This window comes from Brachycentrus maculatus, unplaced genomic scaffold (assembly GCF_059751285.1).
Source record: "Brachycentrus maculatus isolate JH-2025_06_01 unplaced genomic scaffold, ASM5975128v1 h1tg000243l, whole genome shotgun sequence".
Taxonomy (NCBI): domain Eukaryota; kingdom Metazoa; phylum Arthropoda; class Insecta; order Trichoptera; family Brachycentridae; genus Brachycentrus; species Brachycentrus maculatus.
In genome coordinates, this window is record NW_028280994.1 from 174,035 (window position 1) to 193,935 (window position 19,901).

A 19,901-nucleotide genomic window follows, 5' to 3' on the forward strand; every position below is an offset into this window, starting at 1 on the left:
TGTCAAAAAATAATATGAAAAATACTCCTGTAATTGGAGAAAATCTAGGAGTATTTGGACACACTCAAAATGTTGTAAAAACATTGCAAATGGATTTTATTTGAAAATAATATGAAATTTAACTCCTGTAATTGGAGATAATCCAGATTTGTGAACAAGTATTTGGACACACTCAAAATGTTGTCAATAAACATCAACCACATGACAGTTTGAAATCATTTGAACTTTTCAAGTGATTTCAAGATTTCATGTAGCCTGCTCTTCGGCTGTCCAAATTTAAAACACAGTAAGGAACACTTTTTTTGTAGTAGGTTTTTTTTGCATTTTTGGACTAAGTAGAGTCTCCATAAATGCAAAAAAATCTACTACAAAAAAATGTCCCTTACTGTGTTTTAAATTTGGACAGCCGTCTTTAGCAGGCTACAAAAATATGCCAATGTTTGGATGAAACTGACTGAGACGCAGCAACGCGTGGCCGTCCTTCTAAATTCTTCATTTTTTGTTCTCTGAGAGTGAACCACTGTGTGATTTTATTTTTATTTTACCTGTCTCTGTTTTTTTTGTTACCTAACTCAATTTTTACTTGTATCTTTGTGCTACTATGGTTTTAAGTCACTGTCTTATATATATTTATAAAAAAACTAACTAACTAACTAACCATCACGCCGCTTCCCCGCAGGAGTAGGCAGAGAGAATAGAGCGCCACACCACTCTGTCCTTGCAAACATTCTTCGCCTCTTCCACGTTCATGCATCTCCTCATACATACCCGCCGATTGTTACGACTCCTAACCTGACCACTTTCAAGTATTTGGCATACCTGATCGTGCCATGTTTTTCTCGGTCTTCCTCTGCTTCTTTTCCCACTAACATTCGCCTCATAAATTTGTTTTACCGTTCTTTCCTCACTCATTCGCTCTACATGTCCAAACCATCTCAACACACCTTTTTTTATTTTATCGATAATGCTTATCTCAGCTTTGCATTCCTTCCTTATTTCACTATTCGCATTCTTCTGAGAGATCGCATTTCGACTGCATTCAGTCTACTTTCATCCTTCCTTTTGCCAACTCCATGTTTCACTTCCATACATTAGAGTTGGAACCAGGACTCCGTTGTGCACTGCCAGTTTAGCTTCCGCTGATAGGTTTTTATTTGCTATAACTGATTTAAGTGCACCATTCGCTTTGTTCCCAGCATTCACTCTCCTTTCTATGTCTTTATCAATCTTTCCATCCCTAGAAAACATACTACCCATATATAGGGTCCGCCATCTAAAGTTTTTTTTTTCAACTAGTGCTTATTTCGTGAATGGTAACACTTAGCTCATGTCTGATTTGACAGATAATTAGTTTTATCTTTCCGCTAAGCGAATATGGTTGTGTATACGCTTGAACAACGCTGGAAAATATTGCGACATTACTTTGAAAATCATGGTAATGTTGCAGAATGTGTGCGAAAATTGCGTACGGTTTTTGGAAGAAGAGAAGCACCGTCAGCTCCGTATGTTCGTTATCTTGTGAAAAAAGTGAAAGAAACTGGCATCCTCATCGATAAACCAAAGCGTGAAAAGCCAAAAACAGTGCGTACACCCGAGAATATCGATGTTGTGGCAGAAAGTGTGCGTGAAGCGCCATCAACATCAATTCACCGTCGTTCTCAACAATTGAACATTTCGGAGACATCATTGAGACGAATTTTGCATAAAGACCTTGGTATGACGCCATACAAAGTCCAATTGGTTCAGGAGTTGAAGCCAACTGACCATCCAATGCGTTTTCGCTTCGCTGAGTGGGCCTGCGATCGACTTACAGAAGATGCCGATTTTGCCAAAAAAATCATCTTTTCGGATGAAGCTCATTTTGATCTTGGCGGGTATGTAAACAAGCAAAATTGTCGTATTTGGGGCACAGAAAACCCGCACGCATACATTGAAAAGCCGGTACACCCAAAACGAGTCACTGTTTGGTGCGGATTTTGGTCCAGAGGCATAATTGGGCCATTTTTCTTTGAAAATGAGCAAGGAGTGGCCGTTACAGTCAATGGCGATCGTTATCGGGCCATGTTGAACGGATTTTTGTTCACAAAAATTGAAGAGGAGGATATTGGCAACATTTGGTTTCAACAGGACGGCGCTACGTGCCACACAGCCGAAGCTACACTCGATGTTTTGCGCCCTGTTTTTGAAAAAAAAAAGTTATTTGGCGGACCCTTTATGTTATAAGTACCGTATATGTTATGTTATAAGTAGAAAACATACTACCCAAATGTATTTATTTATAAGTTTCGTAATTACTATTTTTTTCTCTCTTTACAGAAGTACAGAAGTATTCTTTCTCTTTTAATAGGCATAGGGATCCTTAGGGTGGGGACGAAGAGTCGGTCTTTTTCATACATCATCCTGTAACAATTTTTATTTTTTATTTTAACATAATTTATTTATTTCAAGAAAATTGATAGCATAACTGATACTGGCGAATCGCTCGTCTGAGAGTTATATCTCGTATCTTACAAAACCACAACATGCATTGTTTGCAGACTGTCACAATTTGGAAATAGCCGGGTTTGGAGTCGCTGTTTGGAGCTGCCCGAGACAGGGACAATCACTCTCGAGCGACAGTCGACTGGGGGGACCTAACATGGCACATGAAGAAGAAGGAGAAAATTCATCGCTGACAAATGTGGGAGACACGAGACACTGTTTCCTTGCACGAGCGACCGGCAAGTCCGGCGCGGTGAGTCGAGACGCTTCTTCAATTCTTCTTCTTGCTGTGTTGCGGTTTGGGCTGCGGTCCGGCCCTCCGGGCGCAGCACTTCCTGCAGAGGCAGCCGGCCGCCAGCAGCAGCGCCAGCAGCGGTAGCAGCACGAGCGCCGCCACGTCCAGCAGCAGCGCGGAGCACAGGCCCAGCTCCGGGGGGGAGAGGTGCTTGGCCCCGCCCGTCCTGATCACGTGCTCGGCGTAGAAAGACACCAGGTCTCTGGGGCTCACCGGCCGGTCGTGGTAGAGACGGTATATCTTCTTTGCAGTTTGTTCATACCTGGAAACAGATTATTCACTGTGCGCATCGTCTTTGGGCAACATAGATAGCGGTACATTACAGTGCAGAGAAGCAGGAATGCCTGAAGAATGTGAAGAGAGGTAGCCTCGTACCTCCCGTGTACTTACGTTGGATTAGTGAGCATCTCGTTCAGAGTCCAAGACAAGGTCGTCTCGGTGAGGTTATCATAAGCCAGCAATAGTCCGTTCCCTTGTTCTTGGGTCGCCTTGGCGTTGTAGTGCTGATCTCCGAAGATGGGTATAGCCAGGAGAGGCACTCCTGCCGATGCTGCTTCCGTGCAACTCAGCAGGCCTCCTTGAGATATGAAGATCTTCACGTTTGGGTGAGCTGAAACGAGAACCGCGATTCGTTCAACTAACCACCTAAAGACGAACCTGATCCAGTCACTCAAAAGATCCGCATCAGTTGATCCGCATCATCAAAATGGTCCGATGAATAATACCAGATCACCTGTTCATTTATTTTTTCTTCGACCGTAACATTCTGGCCAGCATGTCTTTCAATATATAGTGACATTCAACATATGTAAGGGCGTCTCGACAAAGGTTTCTGGGATATTTACTCCAAATTCAGCAATTCTGCTTATTGACCTATGTCATTGGCTATCCATTTAACCAAAAATGTGCCTCATCGGCGAACGAAAATTGCGTTGAAAAAGAGGATCAAGCTGAATATTGTTTTTGGCCCATTTAACGAACTACGCGCATAATATTCACGCGGTTTCAACTCTTGCACAAGCTGGATCTTGTAAGATAAGATCTTTCCGCAGAATCTTCCACAAAAACTAATGTACTTTTTACCGGTCGCTGATTGCTATGGATAGAAACGCAACATTTGAAGGCGATTTGAGGATATTTAGAGGATGCATAGAATGGGTGAGTGCGGTAGGTAAAGTACACCTAGAATGCTCGTCTGCGGCATCCAGCTCCTAATGATGACGTTTTCGGGTTTGTCGGGAAGGTCCGTCTCGAACTTCCAGAGAACCGTCTGCTTTAGCTTGGCGAGGGACCTCAAGATGTCCTTCCTCGTGGCGGCGGGAAGAGCGGAACTCTTGAGGTTGCTGCCCATACTGAAGTAGACCACTCCGTGCTTCGCGCCATCCAGGACCTTTTGCAGCTCCTGAAACGCAAAGCAGAGTGGCAGATAGCTATAGAGCTAGGGCCGGTTGGAGAGCTAGTCAGCACACGTGTAGAGACCTCCGGCAGTGGCTGTATGTCCCCGATGTGGTATCCGCCGATCTCTATGGCGTTGGGCAGCATAGGTCGGGCTATCCCGATGGAAGGGTGGCTGTTGACGAGCGTCACTCCGATCAGCTCCTTGAGCCGCTCGAAGGGCACTCGTGCCGCTTCCTCGGGGAAGTACTTGCTGTAGATCCTCGCTTGGGTCGGCGACAGCACCCACCTGTAATGTATGCGTAATAATATATCTAACTCTACAACATGAAACCACGTTGCACTCCTCAGGAGAAGACGGACTGTTGACTGTCCTCAACAGGCCTTCCGTTCCACTAGAAGACGGTTCGGCATTTCGTGTCCTAGCTTGGTTTTTTTATGTGGTTTATACGCATACCTGTCCAGAACTTCAAGGAAGATCACCATTCCCGTGTTGGCAGCTCGCTCCAGGAGACTCATCCGTTTAGTAAAGCTGAGGAACACGTTGGGCACAGACTCCGGCGCTATCGGGTTGCCCGTCGAGCGCGCCAGGAAGTGCATCAACGTGCTTGGAGACACCATCATCACGGGACAGTTGTACTTGACTCCAAGTCTGAAATAATTTAAATATACAAACTTATTACCAGATAAACGACGTGTGGCGCTACACACGGGATTCATCGGTCGGACAGTGAGGTAGCAAACAGGGCTGGTGAAGACCAGATGACAGACTTCCACGTATCGCCCTCCAAGGCAACCCTAAAGGACGCAGACCCCCAGGCAGACCTCTAAAAACATAACTGGCTAGCAACATGCCTAGCAGTTGTTTCGTAATGTGGCCAGTTTAAGTATAGCAGCTGTTCATATATGGAGTAGTGGTTTTATGATGAAAATATGAAATAGTCGCGTACCCGACGTAAGCCTGGTTCATAAAGTATTCTATGACAACCAGGTCGAACTTCTCCGAGTCGTCGTTTAGGAAATTTTGTATATTCTTGCTGCTGAGGACTCCTTCCGCCATTTGTGAGACCCACGTGTCGACCCGTAACATTTGCGCAACCTTCGACCCCTTGCTCATGTCGAAGTTCACCATGGAATCGTCTGAAATAACAAAATATATGTATTCTAACTAACAAACCATCACGCCGCTTCCCCGCAGGGGTAGGCAGAGAAAGAAGAACGCCACACTACTCAGTCTTTGCAAACATTCTTCGCTTCTTCCACGGTCATGCATCTCCTCATACATACCCGCCGATTGTTTCGACTAACCACTTTCAAATATTTGGCATACCTGATGGTATATATGTATTCATAATTCCTAATTTACAGCCCGATCTCTCAGACGGTCGTGCGGCAAAGCAATGTGTGCCAGACGTTCGAATGGTGATATAATGTACATAACTTGGCTCTAGACTATTTAAAGAGCTGTGCATATCATAGACGTCTCTCTATTCCCGGATACAACGAGTAACGGTTATAACGAGCAAATTCAGTCGGTCCCATTATCTTCGTTATAACCGAGTTTGAATATGCATATATGTATATTTATACTGAGCAATTTCAACTAAACTTCAAATATCTGGGAATTAAATATTTCAATAAACTCCCTAAAGAAATGAAAAAAATAGAAGATATAAAAATTCTTAACCAAAAAAATTAATGCCCATTAATTTTTTTCTTCAATAAAACTTGGAAAAACATATAAAAAAATAATATTATATCATTAATTATTTAAACCTTAAACCATGAGTGTAAGTCCCTCTCCAAGCACAAGAGCGCTGTCTCTTTTTTGGAGAGGCACAGCGAATCTAAAACTGTAAGTTTGCCATATGTATAAATGTTTATAAAATGTATTATGTTGTACTTAAAAATGTAACTATATTAAATAAAATTAAAAGATAAAATAACGGTGCACCACCCTAACTTACCCTTGTTAGCCACTAGCTCGGGCACGCCAATTTCTCTGTACGCCGTTTTCTCTGACGGGAAGCAGTTGACGAATGTGACCTTGAATCAATTTAGACACATAAGTGTGCCTTTAATTTTTTAACCTCCGTCTCCCGGTGACACGTACTTACTACAAATCGACTTTTAAAATGTTAAACCAAAATCTCTTGTGCAAATAAACGCGGATTTTCAAGTAAGTTCGATTATTTATTCTTTTCATGTTTTCATTTCATATAAATTGCAACCTCTGAGGAGATTGTGGACGTGTGTGCCCGTGATCAGTTCCATTGGGCCAACCGCGTACCCACAAGAATATCAATATAAATTATAATAGAAACGGGCTCAGAATTTTTGTATTCCTAACTAACTAACTAACTAACCATCACGCCGCTTCCCCGCAGGGATAGGCAGAGAGAATAGAGCGCCACACCACTCTGTCCTTGCAAACATTCTTCGCCTCTTCCACGTTCATGCATCTCCTCATACATACCCGCCGATTGTTACGACTCCTAACCTGACCACTTTCAAGTATTTGGCATACCTGATCGTGCCATGTTTTTCTCGGTCTTCCTCTGCTTCTTTTCCCGCTAACATTCGCCTCATAAATTTGTTTTACCGTTCTTTCCTCACTCATTCGTTCTACACGTCCAAACCATCTCAACACACCTTTCTTAATTTTATCGATAATGCTTATCTCAGCCTTGCATTCCTTCCTTATTTCACTTTTTTTGTATTCCTCTGTAATATAATGATGTATAAAAGTATTATACTATAAAGTTATTCATTTGCAGCGACGGAAATAAATTATTTGTAAAAAATCGGGGATAAAATCACCAGTACACAAACATTTCTCAGTATGTGCGTGCATGCCGTGCTCTGAGTATGCGCGCGTCGTAGGTCGTAGCGTGTTTAGAAGCGCCAGGAGTGAGCAGGTCGTCTTGCGCGGTGGTCGTGTCGCTGCGCTAGCTTTTGCGGCTACTTGCGATGTATTTTTTTTATCGTTTTCTCACTCAAGTTTGTGGTTATTTGTATCCTGCCTTAGATCCCTCGGGAATGGTCCCACTGGGCACTGAGCCAACAGCCCGGCTATGTATACTGCAACTGCTACACCTGTTCCCATCCTGAGGGACACAAGTGTGCCTCTCTCGACCCATGATAGTTTGAGCATCCTTCTATAGCGAATGCTACCATCTAGTTTGGGTGAGTCCACAGTTGGCTCTGGACGCTACAGAGAAGCAGCATGATACTATTGTGATGCGCAGACCAGAATCGAAGTTTCGATTGATAAGGAGGTTACGCTGGAGCTAGCTCTTTTCTTTACAGTGTTCTAAGGTGGAGCATGTTTGATCTGATCATGATACATCAGATGGGAAAATGTTAAGCCAAATCACTTTGCCTTGTTGCTTTATCACGTCTGAAATTGAAAGGAGTAACGGATTAATTGTTTACCTCGTGTCCTCGTTGGTGGAGTATGTCCGCAATTCCTTTTCCTAGATTGTAATGACTTTTTTGGGGCATTGGCACCATCACAAGGATCTTGTAAGGAACAACATGCCCAACACACGCCAGGAACAGGATCACACCCAAAACACGGCGTATGTACGCCATTGCAATATCTACAACAATCAAATAAACCTATAAAATAGAAATAAAAATGGACCATAGACATCAACAAATACAGCCGCTAATAATTTAGCAATCACACCAACATTAAAATAACTCTATCGTTTCTGTGACGTCATATCGGCTGTTAAAAACATTTCACGAGGCTAATACAATCTTTTATAGGTTAAGCATGTTAAATTAGATATTCCTCCCGTCCGACAAAGATTCATTGTATAATAAATGCAATGAATCTTTAAAGAACGACAAAAATAAATAAAACTTGGCGTGTGGATGAGGGTTTGAAGAATGAAGGTAGTAGGCGCTGCAGCGAGACTGTCACATCACTCCACTACTTCACCAACTGCACTGTACAGTATACTCAGTATACAGTAAACTCTGTCTATCATGTATAAATCAATGCATAATACGGGTCCAGAGTATCTAAAACATCTGTGCATTCCAGACAAATCGGTTCATTGACGTATCCCGTTTCGATCGTCTATAACTTATTTTTATTAAAAAAAAGATAAATATTTGTGTTTTTATTATTTTCACAAATATTTCAATTTCATACTATTTCTGTGAGCCTAAGCGGCTCATTATTAGAAATAGGTTTCAAATTATGGTAGAGTTGGTTCCAACCCAGAAACTCTGATTTAAGACTGACTCAAGATTAAAAAATAAATATGGGAGTCCAACACTGCAATATATCGTTCCGAACATTTTCAATTTGTTGCCGACGGAGGTTAGAGGTCAAAATAAAATATGGAACAAACGCGAAATAAAAGAATGGGTAAATGATCAAGAGTTAATTCTATGAAAATTGTAAATATATAATATTATTAATTTTTCTCGCTTTTTGTGTGTAAATTAGGTTAAAATGGTTAAAAACAATAAAAAATGTATTCAAAAAGAACTCCACCGGTAAGACACACAAGGTGGCTTGATGGGTCTTTGCAATTTTTTTTTTAAATATATTTAAAATTGTGATTTAAATAAATGTATACAATTTATGTTAATAAATATAAATATAAAATAAAATAAAAAGAGTCCGCGACACTAACCACGGGACCACAACCAGACACTGTGCTTTGAGTAAATTGAATCCTCTAAGATTAAAATATTATTACCCAGCGCTAATCATCTCTTCCTCGCGTATTAAACGATCAAGATTACACTGCACCTGAACTGTTCAGTGTCCATGCGGCTGAATAATAAAATGTATAAAAATCAAAATTAATACCTTTTATCTTTGTTACATAAAAAACGTTGAATCACCAGAAAAAAATTATCGGACTATTTTTTTTATAATTTCAGATTACGCACTATCTTGGAGTTATATGTGCCAGTCTTGATAAGATAATGAGCAAGCATATCTGTGCCACCAGTATGCAATATTATATTTTTTTATATTAATTTGTTAATAAATAGACTTGACACTGGCAGAAACATCCTCTCACTGGGTGACTGCCAAAAGCAAATACAGCCGAGCCGTACGGACGTCTTGAGTGACAGCAACGAGACCGCCTGCAATATACTAAATCAGTTCGCCCCTACTCACCTAGACGGATTTTTAAATTAATAAAAGGGTTAAATTATTCACTCACACAAACTAAAATTTTAAATCTAACCACATATCCGTCTGATCTTTTCATCAAAAAATATGTAACAATTTCCTTGTTATTCTTCTTCTTCTTCTTTCAGTGGATCCTAGGGATCTGTTAGTACCTTCTATCCTCTCTGCCTTACTTCAGGGAGAAGCGCTGTTGTTATCGAATAAACAATATTTCAGCACGCCCGGCTTCTGTACTGGAGGTCCCGGGTTCGATTCCCAGTGAGGTGGTCAAATAAATATAAATGATTTTTTTACTCGAATATTTATTCAATACTACCCTGGATTAGTATTTGAAGCGAGGGGCTGAACACTTTTCCTTGTGTAAATGATCAAGATAACACTGCTTTTATATGATGCAGTACCCTATGCATCATGGGGTGTGGGTTAAGGGTTTGAGTAAATTAGTTTGATAATGGTCTTGTCCACTTTTGACATTAGCATCGTAAATTGGACTGCTTACCATGCATAACAACAAACCCCAGTTTAATATTTTGGTAAGTACTTAGAGACAAATTATTAATTATTTTTCCATACTCATGGGCCGCGTGTCTCTTCTGTCAACCATCTGGCGTGGAACAGCAAGGTTCTATCCAGAGAGTGTCATATCTTTTTACGAGTAAATTCAAGGAAGGTAATGCAAGCCTCTGTTTCTCAGTAATCAGTAATCGTATGTCAGTTTGTATATCAACATTACACGAGAGTACTAGTACAGTACACCTTCCGTGTTGATGTGATCTGGCCTAATATTTGCAGGTGATTGTTTATGAAAAACAAATGGAACTTGCTTCAATCAAAACCGAACCGGAAGATGTGCCAATTTGCGAGAGTGATGGCGTTATTGGTGACAATCCAGGAGATGTATCGTATTCCGCTGTAAAGGAGGAGATCTTCTACCCGGAAGTTCCTATCATCAAGGTGGAACCAGAATGCCATGATGACAATCTCCACGCTGGGGAAGTGGTATCGTTTCCTAACGTATTCGACAGTAAACCAGAGGTTGGTATAGCAAGCTACATCTTATTGTGACGGATGGTTCCGAGTAATGAATTTATTAATTTACCCAAGCTCGTAACACGTAGGAACACTGCTGACCTTATTTTCCTTCATTAATTATGTAGATTGCCCAGAGCTTTTATCACTTATCAATTTTAGAGTCCCGGTAACACAGACCGGAATTAAAACTGTATTCAAAATCTCTAAAATCCACATCAAGTCCTACCAAAATTCGTTTTTAAATAGAGCCTGCTATATATATTTTGCTAAGACACACCAAACCACCTTGTGTGTCTTGTCGGTGGAATTCTTTTTGAACACATTGTTTTTAACCATTTTAACCTAATATAGACACAAAAAAGAGAGAAAAATTAAGAATATAAACATTTTACAATTTTCTTAAAATTAACTCTTGATCATTTACCCATTCCTTTATTTTGCCTTTGTTCCATATTTTATTTTGACCTCTAACATCCGTCGGCAACAAATGAAAAATGTTCGGAACGATATATTGCAGTGTTCGACTCCTATATTTATTGTTTATTCTTGGGACTATTAATGTTGATTTCTATTTGACTATTTGATTATTTGATAAAGAAATGTGAGTCAAAATATATCATAGTTATACTTATGTACATGACAGCTTTTCAGACTACTTTTAAGTAAAAACCTATAATTGGAATTTTTATTTTTTTATTATATGTTGTTATTTTTTTGTAAATATTATGTTGATTTTCCAATAAATAAATAAGTAACATGACCTGATCGTCTTCTAAGATTATTTACCCTGAAGCTTCTTCTGTTTTATCAAGGTTAAAGAAGAAAGAGACGATGAATATAAATACATACACACTGGAGAAGAGTCAGTTGGAGTATCTACTGACATGATGCACACGGAAATAGATATACATAATCCTGATATTAAACAAGAATGCCTGGAATCCTCCGGGAACACAACACCACTTGATACTCGTAAATATTACTTCTAAAGACTTCTTTTTTAACCAAGAAATTCATGGCTGTAGCTGAAAGAAAACATGATTCGAAGGCATGACCTAGGTGACGTTATCCAGGGCAAAAGGACCTATAACCTGAGGACGAGGAGAGCTGACTCCAGCAGTCCACAAGGACAATAAGCTGGGATGTAGCCAGGAAGAAAACATATTTTTTACCCATTCCAGTGATAGGTTCACATGGGAGATGGTTTTTTGAGTTTCATTCGACTTATTTATAATTCGGTTCAAATAAGTTCATACGTTATTAATTATACTTAAATTATCTTTCTTTTAAACTTTGGCTGGAAAGACCAGTGAAATCAGCGCTTACTATAATCAATAAAACAAACTAATCAATGTACTGCATCACTGTACTGTTTATGAGAAGTGTATTCCATAGTAAATGTATTCAATTCCTCTTTACTTTTCAGGTACAGAAGAGAATTCGATAAAGGACAATAAAAATCCCTGTCTTGGCGCAAAAGAACCAAGATTTTCTTGTACACAATGTAAATTTACATGTTTACTGAAAGGGGACTTAAAAAGACATTTGATAATGCACTCCGGGGTAAAGTTATTCTCGTGTTCAGAGTGTGCACGTAAATTCACGCGGAACGCGTCGTTAAAAGTGCACATGTTGACTCATACCGGGGAGAAACCTTTTTCATGTTCAGAGTGTAAATTTACATGTTTAAAGAATTACGATTTGAAAAAACACATGTTAATCCATACTGGGGAGAAACCATTTTCATGTTCTGAGTGCGACTTCACTTGTGCGCGCATGGATGTGTTTAAAAATCACATGTTCATTCATACTGGTGAGAAATCTTTCTCCTGCCCAGAATGTGAATATAAATGCTCGCAGAAAAGGTATTTGAAAACACACATGTATACTCACAGCGGTGAGAAACCGTTATCCTGTTCGCTGTGTCCATATAGAGGTGTACAAAGAAGTAATCTCAAAGCCCACCTTTTAAAGCATACTGAAAAAAGAAAAGACTCATAGTAGAGGAACGAAAATAATGTTATTGTACTATTTAAACTATATATCTTCAAACCCTTATCTGCACCACAATGGTGCATAGGGCACTGCAATATATAAACGCAGTGTTATCTTGATCGTTAACACATGAATGAAAGGTGATCAGCCCTCCGCTTTAGGTACCAGTCCAGGGTAATATTGAATAAATATTACAGTGAAAAAATCACTTATATTTATTTAACCCCTACCCCTGGAGATAGAACCCGGGACCTCCACAACGGTAACCGAGCGTGCTGACCATTACACTACGCAGGACTTAAACTATAAATAGTTACATTATAAGTTTTTTTATAAAAAAAATATATGCATAAAAACAAAACTTTTTTGACACTTTTAATTACGAGAAAAGCAAAGTCCTTGTTAAGTATGTAATATTTTTAAATTTAAGATATTTTTATTTTATGAAATTAGAGATCTGATACAAGATTAGAATATCACGATAAAAAGTAATATGCTCCGTGTAAACCAAATGCAACAACGTGTATGCAAGTCAAATTAACACAAATATATTTATTGTCGCATTAAAAATGTGTTTTATTATTAAAAATAATAGAATTCTTTTTGACAACTCAACATCTCATCAAAGATGAAGAAAAATATGGAAGTCTGAGCATTTACGGGTCTTACAAACGTCATAGACTGGTTTAAGTGATCACTTAAAACACGTGTAACATTCACCAATTTTACCCATGATTGACTACCACACTACTCAAATTCTTGGTAGTTCTATATATATATATATATATATATATATATATATATATATATATATATATATATATATATATATATATATATATATACATCTAGTGAATATTTTATAATTAAATAACAAAAAATACGGATGTATTGTAAGTGTGTGGGGATTGGATCTATGACAGAAAGAGAAATGGAACGCTGAATGAACGATGACCGCCGATAAGTAAAAACAATAAAAAAACCATTAATTTTCTCATTTCAATGTATTTCAAGTAGGTAACTCATTGTACGAAGTTAAATGTAAAGTGAAAAAAGTAATTTTTTTCACACTTAAGTAGGAAAATGAAATAAAGAAAATCAATATTTATTTCAGAAAATCAATATTTATTTCAGTCCGTCTTTAGCCAACACAAATTAGCTCGATGGTTTGCACACGCGATAAATGCCACTTATAATTCGCTCACTCTTTTCAACAACGTCAAATATAAAAAACTTGATTTTTCAGGAGATCGTTGTTAAAGTTTTAAAAAAATAATAAAAATAAATATCAAACCACTTATTGAACTTTTTACTGTGCCACAGATTTTTTTAGGTAAAACCTGAATGTTTTTTCTCCATTTGAAAATATTTAATATATTTAAAAAAAATATTACACAATACCTTTTCTTCAAAATGCAAAAACAACACTTTCTGCCCTGTAGCGGGTAAATATTAAGTTAAAAATATGCCCCTTTTGCTAGGATATAGTACATTTTCAGGGCATTTCGGCATTCATGCGCAACTGAAAATTGACGATTTTTTATATATGACGTTGTTGAAAGGAGTGAGCGAATTGTTCGTGCGAAAAACGTGATGTACCCAAAACTAAGTCACAAACAGACATCGTTTGACCGTGCGACTTATTCATTGCGAATGCCAATCTAATAGGAAATTTAACGTGTTTGAATTCAAATGGCACGTCTGTGGTATAATTGGAATTTTCGGCTCGGAATTTGTCATTCAAATGGTGGCTTTGACATTTTTCATCAAATTTTTAATGACCAATCGCATGTCCATTGCACAGCCGTGGTGGATAATTTACAGCTTCGTTGGCATCACTTTTTGTTTTTGAATTACGTAACGTCGAAGTGAATCTGAAATCTAGCTACCGCTTATGCAGCACCGTTTATCATGACCCTACTCAGGCTTCAACTTTTTAAGCTTTTATGCCCACTCGTGAGTGGATTTTCTCATTATGTTTATACTATAATTTCATGTAATTAATGAGTGAAAATTCTAGGTAAAAACACTCGCTATAATCGTTGGCAGCGCAAACTGTATTATTCAATTTATATGAAACCAAGTCGCCTGCCAACGACTGCTGTATGAAAAATTTGACTATATAAAAAAACTAGTATAAACTTTTACCCGCCATTATGACTTGACATATGGCGTATCAATAGATCTTTCCTTAAACACTTGTAGCGGCATTCTGAACATGAGAAAGGCTTTTTTCCGGCATGAGTTAGCAAATGAAATTTCAAGTGCTCTTTACGTGAACACTTATATTGACACTCTGAACAGGAAAAGGGTTTTTCCCCGGTATGAGATAAAGTGTGTCTATTTAAGTCCTTTTTCTGTGAACATTTAAAAGAACACAATGAGCAAGCAAACGGTTTCTCCCCAGTATGAGTTAAAATATGTCTGTTCAACATAGATTTCGTTAAACATGTATAAGAACAGTCTGAACATGAAAACCGTTTCTCCCCAATATGAATTAACATGTGTACCTTCAATGACCCACTTCGTGTAAATTTTCGTGTACACTGTGAACATGAATACTGTTTTTCGCCGCTGTGAGTTAACATGTGTACCTTTAACGACCCGCTTCGTGTAAATTTATGTGCGCACTCTGAACACGAGAATAATTTCAAGCCGGAGTGAATCGCCATGTGTTTTTTTAGGTTCTTTTTCCGTGAACATGTGAATGTACAATCAGAGCACGAAAACGGTTTTTCTTGAGCGTGCGTTAAAACGTGCATTTGCAATTCGTTTTTCTTAAAAAATGTATTTTTACACATTGAACATGGAAACGATTTATCACTAGCGTGCGTTGACATGTGTCTTTTTAAAGTACCCTTCTGTGAAAACGAATATTTACACTGAGAACATGAAAACGGTTTCTCGCCAGTGTGAGTTAACATATGTCTGCTCAATCCACTCTTCTTTAAACATGTATATTTACACTCAGAACAAGATAATATCTTATCCTTTACGCTGAGAAAACGTTGTTTATTGTTTTTTTTCGAATGGTCAGTTTTCTTTCTAGGTTTCCCCATACCTGAAAAGTAAAAAAGACGTTAAAACCTAATTAATTACAGGATTATACAATAAGCAGTCACCTCAAAAACATGTTAGCTATAAAAATGCATATAAGAGTACCTATACAATATTTGATTATGAAAGAGGATTGCGTGTAAATCAAATTTCTTCATCCGTTTCAGCCAAAGTATAGGAGAAGCACCTCACGAGATCGAAAGGAATTGAAAATAAGTAAATAAGATGTGAATCTATTAGAATATATTATATTTTATTGATAACATGTATATTTTATTTTAAAATGTCTTCTTCTAACCCTTATCTGCACCCAATGATGCATAGGGCACTACATCATACTGACGCAGTGTTATCTCGATCGTTACTCACATGAAGGCAAGGTGATCAGTCCTACGCTTCAGCCCAGGGTAGTATTAAATAAATATTAGTCTAAAATCACTAACATTTATTTTCACCCCTCCTCTGGGAATCGAACCCGGGACCTGTAGCACGCAGGTGGACAATGTTAAAATGTACAATAATAAATGCAATATTTCCCCCCCAATACCCTAGACAAGAGGTGTCAAACTCAAAAGGCACCATCAAAAAACTCAAAAATCTCATTTTCATTTTATCTAAATTTAAGTGCATAATTTATTATCAAAGACAGTCACATGAGGAACAGTAGATCCAACATAATGATTTTGTAAAAAAATATATGTTCCCGTACAAAAAAATGATTTAAATGAAGAATTAAAATAAATCAAAAATATAACCGCGGGTATCCGCGGGCCGCGTGTTTGCCATGCTTGCCTTGAATACTATGTCAACAAACGAGTATTCCTGGTAACTTGCAGATAATAGTAAGTGTTCAGCAGTCACACTTACAAGTAGTTAGTTGGGTATTTTGGGCGGATCCAAGGCATTCTTGTTTGATGTCAGGATGATGAATATCTACTTCTGCGTACATAATTCCGCTAGATACGCTACCGTACAGGCTGGCAGTACTTGTCCCTGGTTCCGGTTCATCATCACATCCGGGTTCCGCCTTGATAATAGGAACTTCTGGAAAGATAATCTCTTCCTTTACAGCCGAATACGATGCATCTCCTGGAATATTATTGATAGCGTCATCATTTTCCAAAAGTGCCTCTTCCCCAGCAGGCATATCTCCTGGCTCAGGTTTAACTGATGCGAGCTTCATCCGTACATCAGCAAATACTATCACCCGCAAATATCAACACTCTGGATATTATGTCAATATGGATGATGACTACCTCGATTATACTGGCCAAAAATTTACGACTTTTATTTTGTAACTGGCACGAAAATACCTAATCTTTATGCACTTTGCCTAGCTGAATTCAAAAACGAAAGTAAATGAATTGTAGAACTTCAGATTTTTTAGCTTTGGATATTTTTAATTCTGATATTTACTAAAGTTTATCTTATTCTTTATGTATAAATATATATTAACATATAATGCTAACGTATTCAATATTCATAAGTTAATATATCTTCACTGTTACACCATAATTATCGATACTTTTTTTTAATCCCTTGGACCTTAGACTAAAGCATGTCTAGATACCAACCACTATTGCGGTTTCAACGTATGGGTATTCAACGTCCATACAACAATAATATGACTAACATCAAAACTTAACGTGATACAAGCTTGTCACCATATAGACTTTGAATAAGAACGATTAAATAAGTCCAAATCAGGCATCAAAATTTCAGTTACAAAATCATTGCTGGCCAGTTTTATTAACGCTCGGTAAGTACCGTACTAGTGTTCTGAATGTAATGTCTCGATTTGAGTTGATGTATGAACGCATTGTTTACGGTGTGTACAAAATTTGTGCGTTTCTAAAACCCCTTGCTGCGGTGGTGTGCACATTTTTGTGCATTTCGTGCATTTTGTGCATTTCGGTTTTCAACTTCACACACAAAAAACACGTCTTATAAGTCCAATTTGTTGTCATGTTTGCTTTGTGTAAAGGATAGGCGGCACGATATATTATCGATTCTTTTCTATCGTCATTTTTTCGATGCGATCTAATATCACCCCCGTCAAATTATGTTTCTTTCGCCGTCACCAATGCGTTGAGAGGGTCGATAACCGTGGATTAACTAGTATAAAGTAATGTCGCTCCCCCTGGCCAGGATTAAAATGCAGCTGTTACACAAGATGACCAACAAAAGCGACGTACAGCAATACCACGGGGATACGACTCGTAAACGTCAGATTGTTCAAAATCAACCGGAAGTGACGAGATAACACCAAACGGGCACGAAAAATACGAGATAACCAACATATTTTCAAAAAAGTTTTTATATAAATTAGTCTTTGGGCTATACCATAGACAAATGACCTCATAACTGTCAGTACCTACCATTGAGATATTAACCAATTTCCTCAAAAAGAACCATTAAATTACATTTTTTTTAAATTAACTAACGTCCAAGTGACTCTGAAATCTAACTTTGTCTTATGCAACACCGCTTATCATGACCCTACTCAGGCTTCAACTTTTTAAGTTTTGTAGCCTATGCCTACTTGTGAGTGGATTTACTCTTTATGTTTAGTTACTATAATTTCATGTAATTCATGATTGAAAATTCTAGACAAAAACACTCGCTATCTCACGAGTCGGAGACCATCTGGTCTCCGACTCGTTCAGCTTCAGTCTCCGCCGGCGATAGTACGTCGCTAGCTCGGTGAGTCCGCTCTGCAGCCAAGTCGGCAGACCAAGACGTGGCGTAGAGGTCGATGTCGTCGGCGAAATGGCCTTTGAGCAGTTCTGCAACGTGAGTATGTCATGGGTGTAGATGTTGAAGACGTGTGGACCGACGATACTGCCTTGGGGCACGCCCATGGGAATCGGTCTGTCTGATCCTTCTGAAGACTTGTGTCATTTTCTCTAATAAGTACGTAAAATCCTTGAAGATTTGCTAGTTACTCAACGACAACGGCTGCTGGCCATTTGGGCACGCAATGCACAATACACGGGTTGAGAAACATTCATTTTGAGACCTATGTATGCGGAGTGCCTATTCAGCTTAAATAGGCCTGTTAATGCCATTCATCGAAGCCATCTGCTTCCTTCAGACCACACAGTCGCCGGGAGGAGATGGTTGTTCCTTGGTGTTGAAAGCCGTAAAATGAGGACGACTCAAAATGAAGCAGGAGAAGTATTCATACAAATAAATACTAAAAAATATATTTTACATTTTTTTTATTTTATGTACTACGACATACATGTAATTATTCTACTTCTAATTGTTATCCACACTTACTGATGAACAGTACACTTCATTTTAAATTATGTCGAGATGATCAGTACTGCGCTTCAGGTACTTCCTAGCTCACTGATAGTAATTAATTGAGGATGAAGCCGTTTCCTTCGTCCAGTCGACAATATAGTCAAATTAAGATTTATGGAGATTTCATAATTTCATAACAAATTATATTATAAGCTTTAAAACGGAACACCTTACAGTTAGTTTTTCAAATATTAATTCTTCTCCTTTTGAATTTATGAGCCCTCTGACTTCCACTGCTGGATATAGGCCTCTTCCCCTTATTTCCATTTTCTCAGGTTGGTTGCTGCTTGCAGCCAGTTTCTACCCCCCACAGCGACTATGTCGTCGGACCATCTCTTTTGGGGTCTTCCGACACCTCTTTTGTTCTCCCAAGGCCCCCATCGTAAAATTCTTGGGGTCCATCATGTGGGGTCCTGTTTTGCAATATGTCCTGCCGACTACCATTTGAGTTTTGCCACGCGATCCATGATATCCTTCACCTTGGTTTTCATCCATCTTAATTTTTTTTATCCCTCAGGATCAAACCAAGCATGAATCTTTCCATGTATAGCCGTGTACACTTGAGCTTTTCTGCATTTCTCTTTGTCAGAGCCATGGTCTCTAGTGCGTATGTGTTCACTAGCAGTATGCAGGATTCATACACTTTTCTTTTGAGACAGTCTTTTTTATTAATTATACGATAAATAAATAATATTTTTACATCCCGACTACACGGAAAAAACCGCCAATAAGTACATTACAGAGGCGGTCTGACATCGTATAACTGGACATCAAAGATGGGATTTTAGTATGGAAAATTACTTAAATTTTAACTAATATCCTAGCCATTAAACATTATAATGTGTAAGACGGAGGATATCGTGAGGTGGGGACGACAACGAAGGCGATACTGGAATGAACATATAAACAGAATGTCAGAAGACAGACTTCCACGTATCGCCCTTCGAGGAATCCCTGAAAGACGCAGACCCCCAGGCAGACCTCCGAAAAGTTGGAAAGACAGCTGGGAGTCAACATCGGAGGTACAAACAGATCCCTAGGATCTACAAAAAGAAGAAGAATAATAATATACCAGTCACAATGCTAACGATTAAAGACAGACACCAATTTTGCTTTAAAATTCAGCAGTCAATCAAATTAAGCTATGTAGGTCCTTAATGTAAATACATA

At 38.6% G+C, this 19,901-nt stretch overlaps 3 protein-coding genes across 3 annotated transcripts; 1 reads left to right on the forward strand and 2 right to left on the reverse strand.

Annotated features, from left to right (window-relative positions):
* Nucleotides 1-2,384: 2,384 nt before the first annotated feature.
* Nucleotides 2,385-8,130, reverse strand: LOC148306358 (UDP-glycosyltransferase UGT5-like). Its single transcript, XM_088265172.1, has 9 exons — nucleotides 7,867-8,130; nucleotides 7,607-7,773; nucleotides 6,139-6,217; nucleotides 5,122-5,311; nucleotides 4,629-4,823; nucleotides 4,256-4,460; nucleotides 3,959-4,178; nucleotides 3,167-3,386; nucleotides 2,385-3,038 (listed from the first exon to the last, which is right to left on the reverse strand). Exons 2-9 carry the CDS (start codon nucleotides 7,763-7,765, stop codon nucleotides 2,753-2,755), a joined length of 1,554 nt encoding a protein of 517 aa, XP_088121298.1. The 5' UTR covers nucleotides 7,766-7,773; nucleotides 7,867-8,130; the 3' UTR covers nucleotides 2,385-2,752.
* Nucleotides 8,131-9,933: 1,803 nt separating this feature from the next.
* LOC148306359 (uncharacterized) lies at nucleotides 9,934-12,935 on the forward strand. Its single transcript, XM_088265177.1, has 4 exons — nucleotides 9,934-10,008; nucleotides 10,131-10,373; nucleotides 11,183-11,342; nucleotides 11,797-12,935. Exons 2-4 carry the CDS (start codon nucleotides 10,152-10,154, stop codon nucleotides 12,369-12,371), a joined length of 957 nt encoding a protein of 318 aa, XP_088121303.1. The 5' UTR covers nucleotides 9,934-10,008; nucleotides 10,131-10,151; the 3' UTR covers nucleotides 12,372-12,935.
* Nucleotides 12,936-14,392: 1,457 nt separating this feature from the next.
* LOC148306360 (uncharacterized) lies at nucleotides 14,393-17,641 on the reverse strand. The gene is made up of 2 exons (XM_088265202.1): nucleotides 16,290-17,641; nucleotides 14,393-15,426 (listed from the first exon to the last, which is right to left on the reverse strand). Exons 1-2 carry the CDS (start codon nucleotides 16,603-16,605, stop codon nucleotides 14,510-14,512), a joined length of 1,233 nt encoding a protein of 410 aa, XP_088121328.1. The 5' UTR covers nucleotides 16,606-17,641; the 3' UTR covers nucleotides 14,393-14,509.
* Nucleotides 17,642-19,901: the final 2,260 nt, after the last annotated feature.

Coding starts and splice junctions, on each gene's coding strand:
- LOC148306358 (XM_088265172.1), bottom strand. CDS start 7,765: ATGGCGTACATACGCCGTGTTTTGGGTGTGATCCTGTTCCTGGCGTGT. Junction 5,312..6,138: donor CGAGCTAGTGGCTAACAAGG/GTAAGTTAGGGT, acceptor TTGTTATTTCAG/ACGATTCCATGGTGAACTTC. Junction 4,179..4,255: donor ACATACAGCCACTGCCGGAG/GTCTCTACACGT, acceptor TTTGCGTTTCAG/GAGCTGCAAAAGGTCCTGGA.
- LOC148306359 (XM_088265177.1), top strand. CDS start 10,152: ATGGAACTTGCTTCAATCAAAACCGAACCGGAAGATGTGCCAATTTGC. Junction 10,374..11,182: donor TATTCGACAGTAAACCAGAG/GTTGGTATAGCA, acceptor TGTTTTATCAAG/GTTAAAGAAGAAAGAGACGA. Junction 11,343..11,796: donor CACAACACCACTTGATACTC/GTAAATATTACT, acceptor TTTACTTTTCAG/GTACAGAAGAGAATTCGATA.
- LOC148306360 (XM_088265202.1), bottom strand. CDS start 16,605: ATGAAGCTCGCATCAGTTAAACCTGAGCCAGGAGATATGCCTGCTGGG. Junction 15,427..16,289: donor AAATACCCAACTAACTACTT/GTAAGTGTGACT, acceptor TTTACTTTTCAG/GTATGGGGAAACCTAGAAAG.